General features: G+C 53.6%; 1 protein-coding gene across 1 annotated transcript in view; it reads right to left on the bottom strand.

Moving 5' to 3' along the window:
- Nucleotides 1–7211: 7211 nt before the first annotated feature.
- Nucleotides 7212–19638, bottom strand: part of SHISA8 (shisa family member 8) — a 30348-nt gene continuing 17921 nt past the window's right edge. The window contains exons 2-4 of the mRNA XM_077807597.1: nt 11328–11455; nt 8139–8309; nt 7212–7594 (exon numbers count right to left, since the gene is read on the bottom strand). Coding sequence (XP_077663723.1) covers nt 7212–7594; nt 8139–8309; nt 11328–11455 — 682 coding nt within the window. The remainder of the gene's footprint in view (nt 7595–8138; nt 8310–11327; nt 11456–19638) is intronic.

Here is a 19638-nt window from a genome sequence, read left to right on the forward strand (position 1 = left end):
AGCTCTTGACTTTTTAGTCCTGGTTCAGTGTGGGAAAGTCCCCCCCCACCCCCCCAAAAAAATCCCAGCTTTTGATGGAATGGGAAAAGCTTCCTACCCAGGTCCACTAAAGACTTCCAATGCTCCTACCATGAAAGGAAGAGCTTGTGCCACATCTGATGTGTTTTTCTGGGGATGGTTTTGAGGGACATAAGAATGCAGTTTTGCCTGGGTATTGGTGTGCTGATGAGTTGAGAGAATCTGAGCTTTTGCCCCTGCCCATCTCACTGTTTCTGATTACTGCAGCACTGTATGATGTAACAGGCATGTCTGAATGCCCTGCAGCAGTGGCCAACTTATTTGCAATGGATCAGTGATGATCCACGCAGCTGGGGTTGGAGCTGCCCCAGCCCGGAAGTCCAGTCTCCCTTGGGCTTTCGTAGCAGTAACGATCAGGACGCTAGCAAAGGCCTGGGACGGAGTGGAGGTGGTCTCCAAAGAGGCTGCTGTAGCTGGGGCTTCTGTTGTTGGGTGCAGAATAACTCTTCAGCTGTGCAGGTTGAGTTTGATGTTGGGCTCATCATTAGGGTAGGAGAGCCCCAGTCACCAGATTTCTGTGTGAAGCTGTTTATTCTAACAGTAGTGACTGCCCAGGGCCTACCCTCTGGGCTCTGATTGTGGACTGTCAAGTTAAGCAGGGTGGTGCCTGGTTAGATCTTGGCTGGGAGAGCTGTGCTGCAAACCAAGTGCTTCCTAAGAGGTGGTGGCAATCCATGGCCAGGTGCCCTGAGGCAGGAGCTTGCTCGTTCAGGGGCACTGCTACCAGCAGTGCTGTGTCAGGGGACCCAGCCTCTGACCTTGGCTTGCCATTAAAGATTTTGTGGCACTTTCACCAGGCTGGCGTGTTAGCCCTGCAGAACTGGCCACCGGCATCCCGCTCTGGGCATTCCATTGTCTGCCTAAAGCCCCTCAGCTAGCCTCTCTTGGAGCCCTCGCTCCCTGCTCCAAACCTCTGTGCAGCGTCCAAGCACGGGGCAGGGCCGCAGCCTGCTTCCCCCAGAGGTGGCTGCGTCTCGGGACACCAGCCTACTCTGCACGGTGGGACGAAAAGCACCTTTGAACTGTAAGCCGTTCTCATTAAAAGTGCCGGGAGCCTTTGTGTGGGATTCCACCCAGAGTCTCCCCTCCCGCCCGCTCAGAAAGCGAAAGCAGGTTGGCGGAGTGTCGCTCTTGATGCGTAGGGTCTGCACCTGTTCTGCTATTAAAGATTACTACTCCTGGGGGCTTCCCTGGCGTAAGATGGTAGAATGAGGACAGGCTGCTCTGGGCCCTTGCAGCGCTCTGACTTCGGTTCTCTTGCTGGGATTTTTTTTTGGCGGGGGGTGGGTGGGGGGTGATTCATTGTAGTCCCAGCTGTGCAGGAAACCACCAGCAAGGTGCAGCTGCCCTGATAGAGATGATAGGACAGGGTCCTGCTGTCACCCTCAGGGCCGGCAGCAGCTGCCTGGCAGCTGGTGCGTGTGGGTGAGGGGCACTGAGCCGCTCCTGGGAGGCCTGAAGACTGTGCTGGCTCGGTGGCAATGCCAGCCTTTGATTTCTGCCACCACTAATTGGCAGGGGACAGATAGGAGGGGGATGGGGCAGGAGGGAGAAATGGCTGATTAGAGCACGACGTGCCTTCCCCATGTCTCCTTGCTCCTGGGACATGCTTTGTATGGCGTAGTGCAATACTGCCCCCTTTCACAAACCGTGGGGGTGGGGGGGTTGAAGAATCCCCCCCCCCCCGCCTTTTTCTCCATCAAAGGCTCCCCAGCCTCGTGGGAGGAGCAGGGATTCGATTCCTGGCCTAGGAGTGATTCACGGCGTGACCCTAGCACGTCGCTTCTTGCCTGCCACAATTTCCTCCTCCGTGGCGTGGGCCTGACTGTCACGGGCAGAGCACAGCGAAGGCCTCAGCTAGGGTGGTGAAGAGCTCCCAGGCGCCCCCCCTCCCCCCTTCTGGCGCTTTGTACCTGCAGTGGTTTATGAGGAAGCTGTGGTGATGCAAAGGGCCCCTGTGGCTGTCTCCTCCCTGGAGAACCAGTGTGTTAATAAAGGCGGGGGCAGGTGATACCTGAGGGTGAGGAGTGAGGTACCCCAGCTATAATGGGACCAGGCTGGGGTGACACTGGCCTAACCCAGGCTTGGTCTGCGAGCTGAGGGTGGAGCACTGTTGGGCTCAGGCTGGCCCTGGCAGAGGCAGGAGCTGGGACTTAAATGCCTGTGATCTAAAGGGGCCCAGATAAGGGGCCCGCATGGTGGCAGGGCAGGGCACGAGCAGGTGCTGGGCCAGCAATGGGGCAGGGTGGGAGCTGGTATTATGGCCAGGGGTTGGGCCCCAAGCTGGTGCTGGCTGAGGGGGCGAGCTGGGCCTGACATAAACATTCCCACCTGCCCCACGTGTTGCTGTTCCCATGTAGCTTTACATATGGCCCCGAGCAGAGGCTGCATCCTACCACAGAGCTACGGATGGCTCCTGAGTCCAGCCAATCTGTTGCTGCTCTCGCTCCACCTCGCTCTGCTCCCGCCAGCCGTCCCCACTGGGAGCGGAAGATGGACAAGGAAAAGCGCTCGGGGTTTTATACAGCACCGGAGTAGCTGATCACACTATTTGCAGCCAGCTGACCCCTGCTTGCTGCCCGGTCCTCGTAGGTGGAACCTGACCCCAGATGATCAGCTGGAAAGCCCTTGCTCAGATTGACAGTCTCCAGGGGCCAGGCATGGCCCAGGGCCGTGGCGGACTAGTTCCGCGAGTGGGTGAAGTGGGGCTATGTGATCGGTGTAGTTGCACCCATGTTGACCACCAAGGCTAGACCAGGACATACAAACTCTGCCCTGATCCGTCTTTTTCCATTAGCAGCAAGCCTGTATTTGCCCTTCTCTATGTCTGGAGCTTAAAGCCGCTGCAGCTTGACCAAGCGCTGGCTCCTGCCCATGGCCAGAGCTCCTTCCGAAGAGGGACGATGGGGCTGTGGCTGGCTCTGGTGTGGGGGTGGGGACTTTGAAGGCATCTGTTCAAGGCCTGTTGGTGCTGGCAGGAATGTGTTTAAAATTCAGAATGCTTTCCCTGCGGGTGTTGCTCCATTTGTCACCAGCAGAGAAAGAACAGACCCACCCCCTGGGGGACATGATTAATCCTGGGTGCCCCAAGTGGGTGGGAGCTCTCTCAGCCAAGCATGCGCTGCACGGGGGGAGCAGAGTTTTGGGGCGTGTTAAGCAGCCGGCGCTGGGGAAGTCAGGCGTTGATTGCCGCGGCTCTTGGGGATGGGGGCTTGCTGGCCCGCTTGCCTTCTTCCTTCCCAGGACTGAGATCAAGGCCAAATGAGCCCTTTCTTCTTCAACCTTTCTGCTGTTGGGAAAGGCCTACACCTCCCTTGCCCTGTGGCGGTCCCAGGAGAGACCAGAGGGCAAGTTTCCGCCTTGACCCGTGCTGTGACCTTTCTAATAGGCTGGGCATGCATCACCCCCCCTGTACAGAATGGGGAGGGACCCGGGGGGGGGCCACAGGCTCTTAACAGGGACAGCTCTACCCTTAGTCACGGGGAGGGGCCCACAGCAGTCAGCACCTGGGAAGTGTCCCAACCCCACGCACTGCCTCAGCTCCAATACGCCTCAGCCCCAGGCTGCTCATGTGTAGCTGGGACGGGGCTGGTGCCTCGTGCTGAGGGGCACTGAATGAAGCGCAGCTGGGCTGAACGGCTGCTGTAATTTATGTGCTTCCCCCCAGAGCCAGTAGGGGCGAGGGGAGGCCGTGTGGCCCTGTGGCACAAGCCCTTGTGGGGCAGAGAAGTCCTGCTCTGCCCCTTACTAAAGACCACAAGGCTTCAATGCCAGTGCAACTCTTCCTGGGCCTAAGGCCACACCCTTGGGCCTAAAGCTGCCAGAAGCAAAGGGGCTGCTGGATGTGTATTTCTGAAAGAGGGACCCTCCGAAATGCTGCGAACTCCCCCCCGGCAAGCTGGGAGCCCGGGTCTGCACATGCACAACAGCCACTGGACACACACTCAGTCTGGCAACAGGGGTACTTTTATTTCTGTAGGAGACGGGGGGGACTTACAAATAAAAATGACCCAAGGCCGGCAGGACACAAGGGTTGAGCCCTGGTTCTGCTTTGTCTGTCCATGGGCCAGGCTTTAGTGCCCAGCCCGCTCACGTTCCCCCGTCACAGCCAGTTGCACCACTCAGGCTCCTGGGGGTGGGGGTGGGGGTGATATTTATTGCTAAGAGGTGCAGCGGCTCAAAGGACCAGGGGCTGGAATGACGTGAATGGAGGGAGAGGAACCTTTCCCCTTTGGGTCACCAGTCCAACCCCCATCCCCCACTGGGAGGCTTTGCCAGCTGATTGCTGCTTGGTGGCCCATGTGAAACACGTTAATGGCTTTATTCCAGCATCCGCCGGAGGGGCCAGGTGGCCAGCGCTCTCTGTCTCACACACCTGGCAATTGGCACTGATTGGCCTCCTTGTTCGCAGCCTCAGCAGAGGCCAAGAGCCAAATGGGCCTTGATGAGTCAAAGCCCCTTGGTTTACAAAAAAGGCCCGTTTGGGCTGGCGGGGGGGGCGTGTGGTGTGGTAGCCTGCCCTGCAGGGCTAAGCCCAGCCTCTCCCACTGCAGGGCTTGGGCTGGCACAAGGCCTAAAGTCACTTAATATCCAGGCATCAGAAACCAGATGGAAGCCCTAGTTCAACAAGGGGAGGAAGGTAGGCACCCTGCCTGGCCTCAGCATGAAGTGGGTAGGGAGCCCTTGGTGGTGGTCTGCACTGGCTGTCACTGGGGGTGCACACCTCAGCCAGGAGCGGACAAGACGGACACGCCGCATGGGCTTGTGCCAGAGGAGGCATCCCATGGTGCCAACCTGCCCTCACTATTGAGCAGAGGTCCATGCCTGCTGTTCAGTGCATTATGCAAAGGGCAAGCACTGAGTCCTCCCCACCGACACCTTTGCCACCATGCAGCAACCAGAGCATAGTAGGAAGGAAAACTGGCAGCTGTTTGTCAGCTCCTGCAGAGCCCTAAAGTTTGTGTGTGAACTTCAAATCAGCAGGGGGGGAAAAGCAAGCAGGGCCTAAAGGAGCATTTTTGTTCCACTTTTCTCCCCGCGCGTCTCTCTGCTGCTCACTGTTGCCCTGCGGACAGATGAATGGGGGGGGTGGGGGAGTGATGGGGATTAAAAGGTAACGCAGTGTGGCATGATTACCTTTAGTAGCTGGTCCAGCTAAGAGGTTTATGCGGCTGTTGCTGCTCATTAGAGGAGCTGTCCTCTAGCTCAAGCATTAATGGCTTATTATTCTGGGACTGAAGGTCCCCAGTTCAAATCTGACCTCAGCAGCATCACCTGTACCAACCCTGCAAGCTGTATCTGTGGCTTGGCCCTTCCAGTGGCTAAGCATGTGCTTCTTGCCCTCGCAGTAGAAATACAGCTCTAGAGAGGGACTGCTCAGGGGCGTGGCACCCTTACAGGGCTAGCACTCCGCCTGGCAGCCATTAGCCACCCACAGACACACGCGCCAGCGGTACAAAGCCCTTTTGAAAAGGACTGAAGCAGAATTAAGGAAACAAAAAATTGACAAGGGCCGCAACTGAGTGAAACACGCACGTGACTAGCAAAGCCCGGCCCCTACGAAGGGAAGAGAGCCGTTTCCCCAGGCTGACAGTAGCAGTGGCTTTTCAAACTCATGCCGAGGGGTCGAAACAGCTTGGACACAAAGGAGCTTGACCACCTCCATGGTGGACCACGGTGAGTGGCTGAACATGGTCAGGGAGACGCAGGCTGACCCAGCCTGAGAGCCTGTGGCTACAGTTCCGTGGGGCCGCAGCTGCTGGGCGGGGCTGTGCCATAGGTAGCCGGTGCGTGCAATAACCGGTGGTAGGGGAGTGACTGACGCCCTGCAGGCCCAGCACTAGCAGCAAGCCCAGCGGCCAGCTTGGCACTGCTGCCTGCTCTGGAACCTGTACGAGTGGAGAGGGGAACGTGGCTGGGCCTGGGGCAGGGGTGTGTGTGAGAGAACAACACAAGGTTGAGGGGGAAGCAGTGACGCGCACGACACGTATGGCCAACACACCCAGCGCGCTGGGAGCGCTCAGGCCCTGCTCTGGAGCCACCCCAAGCCCCACACGCCCTGCTGGGCGGTAACCTGGCAGGAGCGACCGTCAGGGCCGGCTGCTGGGCAGTAGCTGCAGCCAGAAAGGCTCCATGGTGAAGCCAGGCCATAGAGCCTACCCACTGAGACAGCTTTGCATCCCCTTTAAACCACCATGCCCCCATCAGCCCCCACCTGAGCTGCCAAAGCCAGCGCTCAGCCTTGCCCCGGCTGGCAGAAATGTCCCACAGAAACTAAAAATAATGACCAGCCCCCAACCTCAGCCAGCAGTCACTGTTTACGTAGGACCTATGTTTTGCTACTCTGCAGCCAGCAAGGGGCAGCCCTGTGTTCACCTACTGACCCACAGTCCTGGCCCGCGGGCGCTAAATGCAACAAGAACTGCAGGGTCAGCTAGGCCATCATTCGAAACATTCAAAAACGGTGTAAGACAAATCCCCAACCCTACTCGGCACTGGTGCCTAGCGTGTGAAAGGGAGCGAGCTGAGCTGGCAGAGAAGGGAAAAGTAAAACTCCTTGTGAGCCCTTACCAGCTGCCCTTTTGTACAGTTCGTTTATACTGGTGATTGTGTGCCCTTGTTTACAACCCACGTGGAGGGGCAGAGGGAGGGGACAGGCTGCACGTGCTAACCCAATGGGCTTTAATGGCTATTGCAATTGCTTGTCTCACATCTCCCACCAGTTGTCCTTCCCCTCGAGGGGGTGGGGGGTGGTGCCTTCCCCCTTGCCAGCTGGGCTTGGACGTGACTCCCCTGGCCAGAGCAGTGGAGTCCCCCGGCTCCCGTCAACATTGACCGTTCTGGTACAAGTGTGATGTGATGGACAGGTGAACTGGAAACAACAGCCGTGCATCAATCACAGGGCACATGCATGCCTGTTTCACCATGCACGTTATCCGCGTACTCTCAGGAGGTGTGGGCACCTGTTCTGGTGGGGATTCCCCCACCTTCCTCGCCCCTCCTGACACCCAGCCTAGTGCCACCAGCTATAATGGGGAAGCACCTCTGGTACTTCGCTAGCAGGTGGTCTGGGCTGACAAGACCGTTAGCCCCAGAGGCTGCTGGGACATAAAACGAAAAGATGAAGGTTCTTTTTAGACAGTGACCTCAGTCTTGCTATTAGTGGAGAAGGGCCGCGGGGGCTGGACATAGTGGGTGGGCGTCTGGCTGAAGACCTCCGGCAGCTTCTCGACGCTGAACTGGCGCTTGTTGGCATAGATCTGTCGGCGGACATCAGGGGGGTGGTGATGGCTGGGGTCCCAGCCTCCCTTGAAGGCCGGACTGGCCACCAGTGGGTGGGCGTTGGTTTTCACCACTTTGGCCTTCTGCCCAGGTGTAGCCAAGCCAACCAAGGCACAGCTGTCGTGCAGGGAAGGCATGTCTTTCTGATGCAGCCCCATGGGTGGGAAGGACAGAGGACCAGGCGGAGGCATGTCCACCATGGGAAACCGCTTGTAGAATTCTTCGGGCGCACTCTCTGCAGGGGAAAACAAAGCAAAGGGCAGGAAGTCAGACAGCCAGGGAACACACCCGCCTTCCTGGGCTGCACAAGAGCCTTTCACCTCTCTGCCTGCCAGGATGGCTCTCCTCCATGCCTGTCCCCGCCTCCCCCGGACCTGGGCTTCAATTCTGCTGCGAGGGACAGAACCTTGGCCATCTCACTCTCTGGCCCCCGCTCCATGAATGCAGCAGCTTCCCTTGCGCAGCCTTGTCCCAGGCCCCTTTACTTCACTGATGCCTGTGCTGAACTCCCACCCCTGAGCTAAACTTTGCTCGAACTCAGCACACATGACACTTGCAGCCCCTGCCTCTCTCTCCAGGCCTGCGGAACCGCTAGAGCTGGGGGCTGCACTGCTCTCCCTGACAGCACCAAGGGTGTCCCGTTTCCTTCCCTCTGGCCTTGGGGAAATCACAGTCACTGCTACCACGGGATGCTGGGAGAGAAGAGCTGAAGCAAAGCCAGAGGAAGCACAGGCTGGTGACTCAGCCCTGTCCAGTCCCTGGGCTGCGGTAGCACATACCTACGGCCTTGAGCGTGGCGTACTTGGCGTAGTCCGGAGCTTGGTGGGGCATGGTGCTCGTCATCTGCAGCCGGTTGCTGTGGGCATGTGGCAGCCCCATCTGGGGGGCGATAGGGGGGCTGACCACAGCGTTATTCAAGTGCATATTGTCTGGAAATGCAAAGAAAGATTCTGGGAGGGAAGGTTTAAGGGGTCAGAGAGTCAGAATTTAAGGCCAGAAAGAACCATTAGATCATCTAGCCTGTCCCCCTATCCACCACAGGTCATTCCATTTCGGCTGCTTACCCCAGTACTGAGCCCAGGAATTTGTGCGTGGCTACAGCACATCTTCCAGAGAGGCCTCCAGCCTTGATCTGACGGCAGCAAGAGCCTGAAAATCGACCACTTCCCTTGGTAGTTTGTCCCAATGGTTTCACCCCCCGCACTGGTAAAAATCTGTGCCTTAATTTTAATCTGGCTTCAGCGTCCAGCCATTGGTTCTTGTTACACCTCTTGCCACCACATTAAAGAGCCCGTGTGTTCTCTCCATGAAGGTGCTTGTGCATTAATCAAGTTACCTCTCCATCTTCTTTTTGAGAGGCTACGCAGATGGCGCGTGTTAAGTGGCTCCCTGCAAGGCATCTCCTCCCGCCTGTCAATCCTTGTTTGTTGCTCTTTTCTGCACCTTCTCCAATTTTTAAACATTCTTTTAAAACTGCCAACCCCAGAACTGGATGCGTATGCCAGGGTCAGTCTCACCAGGGACATACACAGAGGTAAAATCACCCCCCACCCTCCCGTTTATACACTCAAGGAGAGTTAACAGCCCTTTTTGCCACGGCACCGCACCGGGAGCTCAGGTGGAGTTGCTGGTCCCCTAGGGCTCCTCGCTCTTTTTCCGAGTCACTGATTTCCAGGCTAGAGTGTCTGGCCTGCCTTCCTTGGTCCTAATTATATATATTTGTATTTAGCTGCATAAAAATGCATTTTAATGTTAACAAGCTCACCCTTCCCCCACCCTGGCCTCAGGTTTGGATACTCCCTTCCCCCATGCGTCCCCACAGTCTCCCCTGGCTTTGCCCTGAGCAGTCAGACATCTTTGCTGAGAGCAAACATCACCACCTGCCTAGTGGGACTGGACACCTTGGAGGACTGATCAGGGAACCTTCTATGGCTGTGGCTCTGGTGATAGTCTGTCCCCAGAGCAGAAGAGGCCAAAAGCCCTTTGTGACCAACAGCTGTTTGGTGACTGGCATGAAGGGCGCATTCCCATTCCAATGGGACACCCCCAGCCCTAACACCGCCATTCCCGTCAGCACTAACTGGCCTCCTCTGCAGAGAGACCAACGCTGAATGGGCCAAAGGACCTGACCTCCTGTCACTCCTAGCAGCAGTCCCTTGGTGCCAGGCTTGGTGTGGGCCATGTGGGTGCAAAGCTAGGAGAGTGGCTGCCCGTGTACCTGGTCAGACTTCAGGCTCCAGGGCTCTCAGTCGGGTGACATTCACCAGCGGTAACTTCAGATCAAAGCATTTCAATGCAAATTCCCCTTGCCCCCTTTAACCTGGGACAAGCATCACTGGCAAATGAAAGAGAAAACAGAGCCTTCCCCATCTTCCCTGAGCAGAGTTGAACTAAACTAAGAGGCCACTGGATTAGCAGCTGATTTCCCCGTGTTGCACAGCTGGGGACCATGGTGGTACCAGTGACTCCTGGCTCCACCAATCCTCCCATTGTCACCACCCAGGGGAGTCCCAAGGGGACAGCATGGGATAGCGATCAGCCCATCCTTCAGCAGAGGAGAAACATTTCCCCCCAACCCACCTCGAAAGCAGATCCCCTGCGGGGACATCCCCCGGCCACATGCTGGATGACCTCACCGGTTACCATTCACCAGCACTGGGACTAGCTCCAGCTCTGAGGGGGAAATCCCAGCCACCTGTGCTCTAGAAGGATGATATACAGCATGGATCCCACCCACCCCAGGTACACTCCGGCCAGTGCCAGATGCTGCCCTGAAGCGTATTCTGGCGTGCTTTGCTCAGCCTAGCTTTAAAGAACCCAAGCGATGGGACTTTCCCCAGCACTGCCCCACCACGGGACTGCTCCACCAAATAACACATCTCACGGCTAGGACAGTTTTCCTCCCTCCTCCATGCTCCCACCTGCTACTCCGGGTGCAGCTAGTAACCCGCCAGCCTTGGGGGCTCCTGCAGCTTGTCCTAGCCGGATGACTGCACTGCGCTTTGACCTGTGAGCTGCAAACACACACTGGCTGCTGCCAGGGCAAATGTCACTTCCAATCTTTCAGAGAAGCAAGCAGGGGACTGTCAGCCTGGAGGGGGAGCCTCCTCCCAGAGGCTGAATGGGTAGGCAGCAGGGAGCGCACTGGAGAAGGGGCAGAAGGCACAAATGCAACTTATGCAAGCCTCGAAAGCTGCCCCCCTACAGCAGGGGCAGACAGAGCCGCCACGCATCCAAATCAGTGTTGTGTTTCACCTGTGCCAGCTGTTCTTGGTGATGACTGTCCCAGAACCAGGAGCAGAACCAACAGGGAGCCCAAACTTCCTGAGCCTCAACATATCTCTCACCCACAGCCTCTGCAACATCCATGAGAGCAGCAAATACTGGGAGGGTGGAGAGAGGCACTCCCAGCTTCCCAGGGGAGTGTCGACAAAGAGCAGTGACGGGGCCCCAAGTGGGAAGAAAGAGGCCCCTTGAAGAGGAAGGAATTCCTCGTTTGAGAGTAGGGTTCTGGTGAAAGAATTTCCAGGGGCTGTATCCCCTCCTCCCTGGGAACCCCTGATGCCAGCATGGTGCCCCCAGAACTCCCCATGACCAGCGCCCCCTTACGCTGGGTTGACATTAGGAGAGGAGCTCAATGCCTGCAATCCTCCCCATGACCAGCATTTTGGTCGGGGGCCGCTCTCTCACCCTGAAGTCCACTGTGGGAGGGCTGCCTTTAAAGCTCTTCTTTAAATAGAAAACAACAGAAACAAGGGAACAGACTTCCTCCCATGCATGTTCTTCTACTGCCTCTGTGCAAACTGCCCTGCTTGGTTTGCTCCACGCCCCCCCCCAGCTTCCCTCCTGCCCCCCTCGAGCCCAATTCACAGAAATGGAAGGAGACCGGGAGGCCCTCTGCTGCCCACAAACCGGTCCCTGCCCAGCACAGATGGGACCGTGGGGAGGGCGGGAGGTGATGCTCTTACCTGTGCCATTTCTGGGGGAGCTCCGGGCAAGCCCGTCACCCATCTGGACCTGGATGCTGCCCAAGTGGCCGTCAGTCATGTGGTCAGAGGGGCCGTGGCCCGGCTGCTTCAGCAAGTCTGTGAGCGTTCTGGAGAAGGCGGAAAGGAAAGTAGCAAACCAGCGTCACGTGAGGGGAGTCTCCACGCTCTCCGCCTCACGGGCGTGCGAGACAGACACTTGGTGCAGACATAAGACCACTCGGCCAACGCACCTCAGTTCAGACCCACAGGGCAGGCCTACGCTTCGTATGCGGCACTGCTGCAGTGCTTTAGTGAAGATGCTCTCCCCGCAGCGTAGTGAATCCTCCTCCCTGAGAGGCAGGAGCGGTGTTGGCGGGAGAAGCTCTCCTGCCATGATAGCACTGTCTGCATCAGCACTTAGGTCGGTGTAACTACGTCGCCCAGGGGGTGGATGAGTCACATCCCCGAGGGACATAGTTATATTGAAGTAATTCTGTAGTGTAGACCTCCCCACAGAAACCCTGGTTATTCCAGCCTAGGGCTCAATACAGCACTGCCAATGCACCTCCACTCCGGCCTGTAGAACCCACAGCTATTCCAGTGCGGGGCCACTACATGGGTCTCCCAGTGCCTCTCACACAGCCGCTTTCCAGCCCTGTGCAGCGATGGCCCAACAAACCAAACGTCATGGTGGCCAACCACCAAACTCACCTGCCAACCAAGGTGGGATCTGAACTCTGTGCTAGCCAAGGATAGAAGGAAAGGCCAAGCCCCACGTAGCCACACCCTCCCAGCACGCTCAGCCTTGTAGCATGATCCACTTCCTCTTGAAAAGCACGACCACTGTGGGGCACTTTGTCAATGTTACAAGGGAGGCCCTTGCCACCTACTAAATGGTCAGTTGTTGCTAATGTTAAAGGGGTAGGGTGGGGGGCAGGGGAATTAAAGAGTGAAACCTTTGTGTTCATCACACTGCCCTTTTCCCCTTCCTGCACACCCAGAAGCTGGAGAGACCCATTTGCATGACTAGATTAAAATAAAGAAAGACACGAGGCTTGGCAAAGGTTAAGGGCTTGGGGACACAATACCTGAAGGGTGTAAAAACAGCGAGGGAGAGGAATTGTTCCGAGTGCACCAAAGATGTATAACTAGGAGTAATGGGATGAAACAGAGGAGGAAAACTCAGGCTGAATAACAGGGGAGGTTTCCCAAGGGACAGAACTACCAGAATGTGGAATTGTTTGCTAAGGGAAGCGATGGAAACCCCAGCGCTTGAGTCATTTCAAACTGAAGTGGAGAAAGCCCTGGAGAAGAGACTGTAGGGAAAGATCCGGCATCAGCAGGGATGTGGATGAGCCAGATGTGACCTTTCTTGGCTATTCTATCCATTTTTAATCATCCCTTTCTGAATAATGACATTAAAGAACATTACATAAGCGTAATTTGTTTAACATTCATGTGTGAAGACATCCCAGAAATTCCATGGTGCATGGAAGCTCCCAGAGCAACATATACACTCAGAAACCAGAACAGCCATGGACAGCAAGTTCCAGGATCAGATCCCCACGGTGCTATTTGCATGAAAATTAGCATAAAAAACAAGCCTGTTCTGCAAGGAAAGACCACGCAAGGGGTGTCTAGATAGATTTTTTCTGCCTCCAAGCTGTATGATCATTCGCCTCCACTTTCCTTCTGAACACAGATTCGCTGCTTTTACTCTGTATTTCTCGCATATTCCACTGCAGATGCTTCTGTCACAGCCTGTCCCTGTCCCCGCCTCTGGACAGACACCAGTCTGTTGTGAGTGGACTCAACCACTGGATCCCACATGCTCCTAAGTCAGTCAGGTCTGGGCAGAGCCTGGTCATTGGTTCTAGCTCTGGCTTTCTCAGACTTCCTCCCAGGTATCTGTTTGTGACCCTGTGTGCCTAGGGCAGCCTTCCCTGGAAATGCCAAGGTCAGGGCAGGCTGTAAAAGGGAGAGAGATACTCCCAAGACTGGTGGGTAACACTGAAGTTAAGCTCCCCAAACAGTCACAAACTGTGCTCCTGATCCCCCACACTGGTTATCAAGAAGCATAAAAGGAAACCACACAGTCCCCTTTTAGTTCATTCCAGTTCTCTGGCTCCCAGTCAGCACCTAGGTCCAGTACAGTGAGCAGTTATTTTAAACTTGGCTCACATATACAAAATGTTCTTCTGACCCCAAAGGGTCAGTCACGTTACCAGGTCAATATGAGTTTGGATCTTACACAAAATACCACGCTGCCAGCCAATCCTTAAGCATCTAAAACTAAAAGTTTATTATAAAGAAAAAAGAAAGAACAAGAAGAGATAAAACAGTCACATACATACAAAAACTTCAAAGTCCATATATCAGGTTCTTAGCAGCATAGGTACTGACTCCGTGGGTGCTCTGGGGCTGGAGCTTCCACGGGGAAAATTAGTGGGTGCTCTGCACCCACTGGCAGCCAAGCTCCCCTCTCCCCCTCCTTTTCCTCCCCCACCCCGAGTGCCCGCTCTTCTGCCTACCTCCCAGTGTTTCCCGCCTGGCCACCGCCAAACAGCTGTTTGCATGCTCCAGGAGGGAGGGAGAGGAGCGGGGAGCCACGTGCTCGGGGCGGGAGGCGGGGAAGAGGAGGGGCTGGGGCAGGGATTTGGGGAAGGGGTTCAAATAGGGGCAGGGAGGGGGCGGAGTTGGGGTGGGGACTTTGGGGAAGGGGCTGGAATGGGGGCGGGGAAGGGGTGGGAAGAGACTGGTTGGGGAGGGGCCTCATGGAAGGGGTGGAGTGGGGGCGGGGCCGGGGACAGAGGTGGGGTCGAGCATCCAGGGGAAAGAGGGGAAGTCGGTGCCTATGCTTAGCAGTATTGGTGAGTTTGCTGGCTTGAAAGTCCCTCTGGAACGCATCCACAGCTTGGATGGGTCATTCAGTCCTTTGTTCAGAGCTTCGTTTGTAGGAAGGTTATTCTAGAGGTAAGAAGCAGGAATGAAGACAAAATGGAGAAGCTGCAGCTGCCTTTTATAGTCTTTTGCCATGCAGCTTGTATTTCCTTTGTTCCAAATGCAAGCTGCCCAGCACATGGCCTGGAAGCATTACAGTTCTGTCCATAGGCATGTCCCTGCATGCCTTGTTGAATCATAAGGTGGATCCCTGATCCTTTCAATGGGTTCATTGTACAGTTGATGTCCCTTGATGGGCCATCAAGCAGGTTAGGCAGTGTTGATGCCAATCTGTCTGGGGATGTCATCCAGATGCAGAGCACAAGTTTGGAAATATATATACCCCCTACATATCTATACCTCATAATACAAAGATGAGACAAACATATAAACAAGACGATCATACTTGGCAAATTACAACATTTTCACAGATACCTCACTCGGCATATCTGGCACAACTCAGTGCCATTTTACGATATTGGGATTTATAATACCCTAAAGTGCCCGCCCCCAAATTCCACACAGCGTCACACTGCTACCCTACCTTGTGAAGTGGACTCTGCAGCCCAGCCATCTTAGACCCCAGAACCAGTGGCCCCACCCTCCTGAGTCCCAATTGCTCAGAGACACTCTTCCAACATTCCACCTTGCTGTGAGTGCTCTGAGCTTCTTGATCAACCCTTTCAGGGACAACACGGCAGGCAGGCAAGCAAGCAAAGCACTAAAGCATTACAGAGCTTTGCAAAATAAGAGTTCTGAGACATCCCCCTCCAAAGTCTGTTCTCACCCTTTCTGTGAGTGCCTTCTGCCTTCTCTCTCTCTCCAGCCTGGTCTCCTGGCATGTAGCAGTGGCCAGCCCCCCCTCACAGAGATCATCCCCCTTAAATACGGTCTCTGACCCCTTGTGCCCGTGTGCCCAGGCTAAGAAAAGCCAGCCCCTTCCCCTTCTGTGTAGAGAGCTTGTGTTCCTATTGGATGGCCAATAGTTGAGAGACAGAGCTGATGACTCTAGTTTGTTTTGTGATGGCTTCTCATTCAGTCTTTCAGCAAGGCCCTCCGCACCGCTCCTGGGAAGGGCAGCATGTGGGATGCAGCATACTAACCTGGCCCTGGACAAGGTGAGTCCTGGGTTCAGCTCCTAAACAAAAGGATATCCTAATCCAAAATGAAGGTTACCATCCAAAACGGAGTTTGCACTTTGATACAGACATAGCCTACTTTGTCACAGCTTCTATAAATGGGTCATTCCTGTATCACATTTAACTGTGTCTTGGCATCTGGACAAAGAACTGAGACTCAGTACTGAAGTACATAACCATGAACTTTACACTAGTTTTTCCCCCACTACAAGGGAATTGCCACAGCTTTCACCAAACTTCTAAAGTCCTGGACTAGCATTCCCAGTGCTGAATGTAAAACTAGAGATGGATTCTCTGAGGCCAGTCCCTTTGCCAGTTGTTCCAGATCCCAGTCTGGAATGGGGAAGGGCTGTTCCCAGGACTGTTATGCTTCACTCCAGCTCCTGTCAGCGATTGGTGAACATCATAAGCTAACTCTAACAGTAGCCAGTGGAGACAGTGCTTAGAAAGCACATGCCGTTGGGTGATCATCTTGCATCAGTCTCTGAGAATTTGCACCAACTGAGATCTTGGGCTTTTTGTTAATCTCAGAATATTTCAGTGCTGGTCTTTCGATGGCAACCTTTGTTTAATTCCCCAACATTTTTCTTTTGCCAGCCATTGCTGTATCATTCTGTATTAGTCTCCAAGAGCACTCTGCCTGTGACAAATGAGGGACAATTTGCTTAGGTAGAGTAACATGGCCACGAATCTCCATAGGTGCTCCTTGATTTTGGGCCTTTCCATTTGCACAATTGACTCCACTTTTCTTGGGTCCAGTCTTTGTCACTGAGTCCGTGTCCTACATACCTGCCCTCACTCAGCCTGACCTGGCATTTGTGCCTGTTTGATCTCTGGCATGCTGCTGAGCAGTCTGCAGTCTGTCATTGAGGTGTGGATTGTTTTTGTTCCAAATCAGCAGACCATCACCAGTAATTACTTCCACCCCATCCAGATCCTCGAAGATCTAGGACAGGACACATTAGTACAGCTCAGGTGCTGAGGCAATCCCAAAAGGAAGTAGCTTTAGCCATTGGGTCTCCCCACTCACCCTCCCCCCCCACCCAACCCAAGAGGGATGTTGAAGGCACAGAGATTTGGTTTGATTTGTATTTTGGGGTGAGGATTTGAACTGGGTTTTCTTTTATAGCAATTGATTCACATTCCTCCCCACTCTGTGTCCCCCAGTAAAAATACTATTTTTTCCACCTTTTTATAACCATAGCTATGAGTCAGTTCCAGCAGGCTGGAAACTGGTGGGCTAGGCTTTTATCTTTTGTCTCTGGCAGTGGTAGGACATCTCTGTCACTGAAGACCATGCTACCTGAGGCAACTGGCTTGTTCTTCTTTTATCAGCACTCAAATGGGCCTGTTGCATCAGCAAGTTCAATGTTATTTGACCTACATTTTCTTGGGCTTCTTTATGGTCATTCTTTTTTGTGACTTTTCCTCTTGAAATAAAAAGAACATCAATCCCAGCAACCCAAAGCAACCTTACAATATCAAAACAGTGTAGACAGCTGTCAATAAGAGTCTATGCTATAATAAAAAGAGAGTGCGAAGCCCAACAGTAAGCAGCAACCCTCTAAACACAATGAAACAGTTTGCAAAGCTCTATGCGCATAAGCAACCCTACAACAACAAACAAAGCTCACAGCCTCAAGCAAACTCCTCCCCCACTCCCAACCGACACAAATAATATACCAGGAACTGCTACAATAGCCAAGAGTGTTCTTAAATAGGGAGGGTGTCACAAGCACGTTAAAGTATCCAAAAATATTAGATTTCACCAACCTCCACTGTCACTGTCTAGAGCAATGGTTCTCAACCAGGGGCACATGTACCCCTGGGGGTACGCAGAGGTCTTCCAGGAGGTACCTCAACTTATCTAGATATTTGCCTAGTTTTACAACAGGCTACATAAGAAACACTAGCCAAGTCAGTACAAACTAAAATTTCATACAGACAATGACTTGTTTATACTGCTCTATATACTATACATGGAAATGGAAGTACAATATTTATATTCCAGTCGATTTACTTTATAGTTATATGGTAAAAATGAGAAAGTCAACAATTTGTCAGTAACAGTGTGGCTGTGACTTTTGTATTCTTATATCTGATTTTGCAAGCAAGTAGTTTTTAAGTGAGGTGAAACTTGGGGTACACAAGACAAATCAGACTCCTGCAAGGGGCACAGTAGACTGGAAAGGTTGAGAAGCACTGCACTAGAGCAACCCCACAACAAACCTATGTGTGCCACTGTCCAGGTTCCTTCCCCACTCTGAACTCTAGGGTACAGATATAGGGACCTGCATGAAAGACCCCCCTAAGCTTATTCTTATCAGCTTAGTTTAAAAGCTGCTACCACCAAAGTGTTATACAAAGAACAGGGGAAGTGCCCACTTGGAAACGTCTCCTCCTCAAAAAAATATCCCCCCAAGCACTACACCCCCTTTCCTGGGGAAGGCTTGATAAAAATCCTTACCAATTTGCATTGGTGAACGCAGACCCAAACCCTTGGATCTTAAGAACAATGAAAAAGCAATCAGGTTCTTAAAAGAGATTTTTAATTAAAGAAAAAGTAAAAGAATCACCTCTGTAAAATCAGGATGGTAAATACCTTACAGGGTAATCAGATTCAAAACATAGAGAATCCCTCTAGGCAAAACCTTGAGTTACAAAAAGACACAAAAACAGGAATATACATTCCATTCAGCACGACTTATTTTATCAGCCATTTAAACAAAACAGAATCTAACGCATATCTAACTAGATTGCTTTCTAAGGGTATGTCTACACGACGAAATTAGGTTGAATTTATAGAAGTCGGTTTTTTAGAAATCGGTTTTATATATTCGAGTGTGTGTGTCCCCACAGAAAATGCTCTAAGTGCATTAACTCGGCGGAGCGCTTCCACAGTACCGAGGCAAGCGTCGACTTCTGGAGCGTTGCACTGAGGGTAGCTAACCCACAGTTCCCGCAGTCTCCGCTGCCCATTGGAATTCTGGGTTGAGATCCCAATGCCTGATGGGGCTAAAACATTGTCGCGGGTGGTTCTGGGTACATATCGTCAGGCCCCCGTTCCCTCCCTCCCTCCGTGAAAGCAGACAATCGTTTCGCGCCTTTTTTCCTGAGTTACCTGTGCAGACGCCATACCACGGCAAGCATGGAGTCCACTCAGGTAACCGTCACCGTATGTCTCCTGGGTGCTGGCAGACATGGTACTGCATTGCTACACAGTAGCAGCAACCCACTGCCTTGTGGCAGCAGACGGTACAATATGACTGGTAGCCGTCATCGTCATGTCCGAGGTGCTCCTGGCCACGTCGGCCAGGAGCGCCTGGGCAGACATAGGCGCAGGGACTAAATTTGGAGTGACTTGACCAGGTCATTCTCTTTAGTCCTGCAGTCAGTCCTATTGAACCATCTTATGGTGAGCAGGCAGGCGATACAGATTGCTAGCAGTCCTATTGCATTATCTTCTGCTGGGCAGCCATGAGATGTGGATGGCATGCAGTCCTTCTGCACCGTCTGCTGCCAGCCAAAGATGTAAAAGATAGATGGAGTTGATCAAAACAAGAAATAGACCAGATTTGTTTTGTACTCATTTCCTTCCCCCCCTCCCCCGTCTAGGGGACTCATTCCTCTAGGTCACACTGCAGTCACTCAAAGAGAAGGTGCAGCGAGGTAAATCTAGCCATGTATCAATCAGAGGCCAGACTAACCTCCTTGTTCCAATAAGAACAATAACTTAGGTGCACCATTTCTTATTGGAACCCTCCGTGAAGTCCTGCCTGAAATACTCCTTGATGTAAAGCCACCCCCTTTGTTGATTTTAGCTCCCTGAAGCCAACCCTGTAAGCCGTGTCGTCAGTCGCCCCTCCCTCCGTCAGAGCAATGGCAGACAATTGTTCCACGCCTTTTTTCTGTGCGGACGCCATACCAAGGCAAGCATGGAGGCCGCTCAGCTCACTTTGGCAATTAGGAGCACATTAAACACCACACGCATTATCCAGCAGTATATGCAGCACCAGAACCTGGCAGAGCGATACCGGGCGAGTAGGCGATGTCAGCACGGTCGCATGAGTGATCAGGACATGGACACAGATTTCTCTGAAAGCATGGGCCCTGGCAATGCATGCATCATGGTGCTAATGGGGCAGGTTCATGCTGTGGAACGCCGATTCTGGGCTCGGGAAACAAGCACAGACTGGTGGGACTGCATAGTGTTGCAGGTCTGGGACGATTCC

The sequence above is a fragment of the Eretmochelys imbricata genome, chromosome 1, assembly GCF_965152235.1.
Source record: "Eretmochelys imbricata isolate rEreImb1 chromosome 1, rEreImb1.hap1, whole genome shotgun sequence".
Taxonomy (NCBI): Eukaryota; Metazoa; Chordata; order Testudines; family Cheloniidae; genus Eretmochelys; species Eretmochelys imbricata.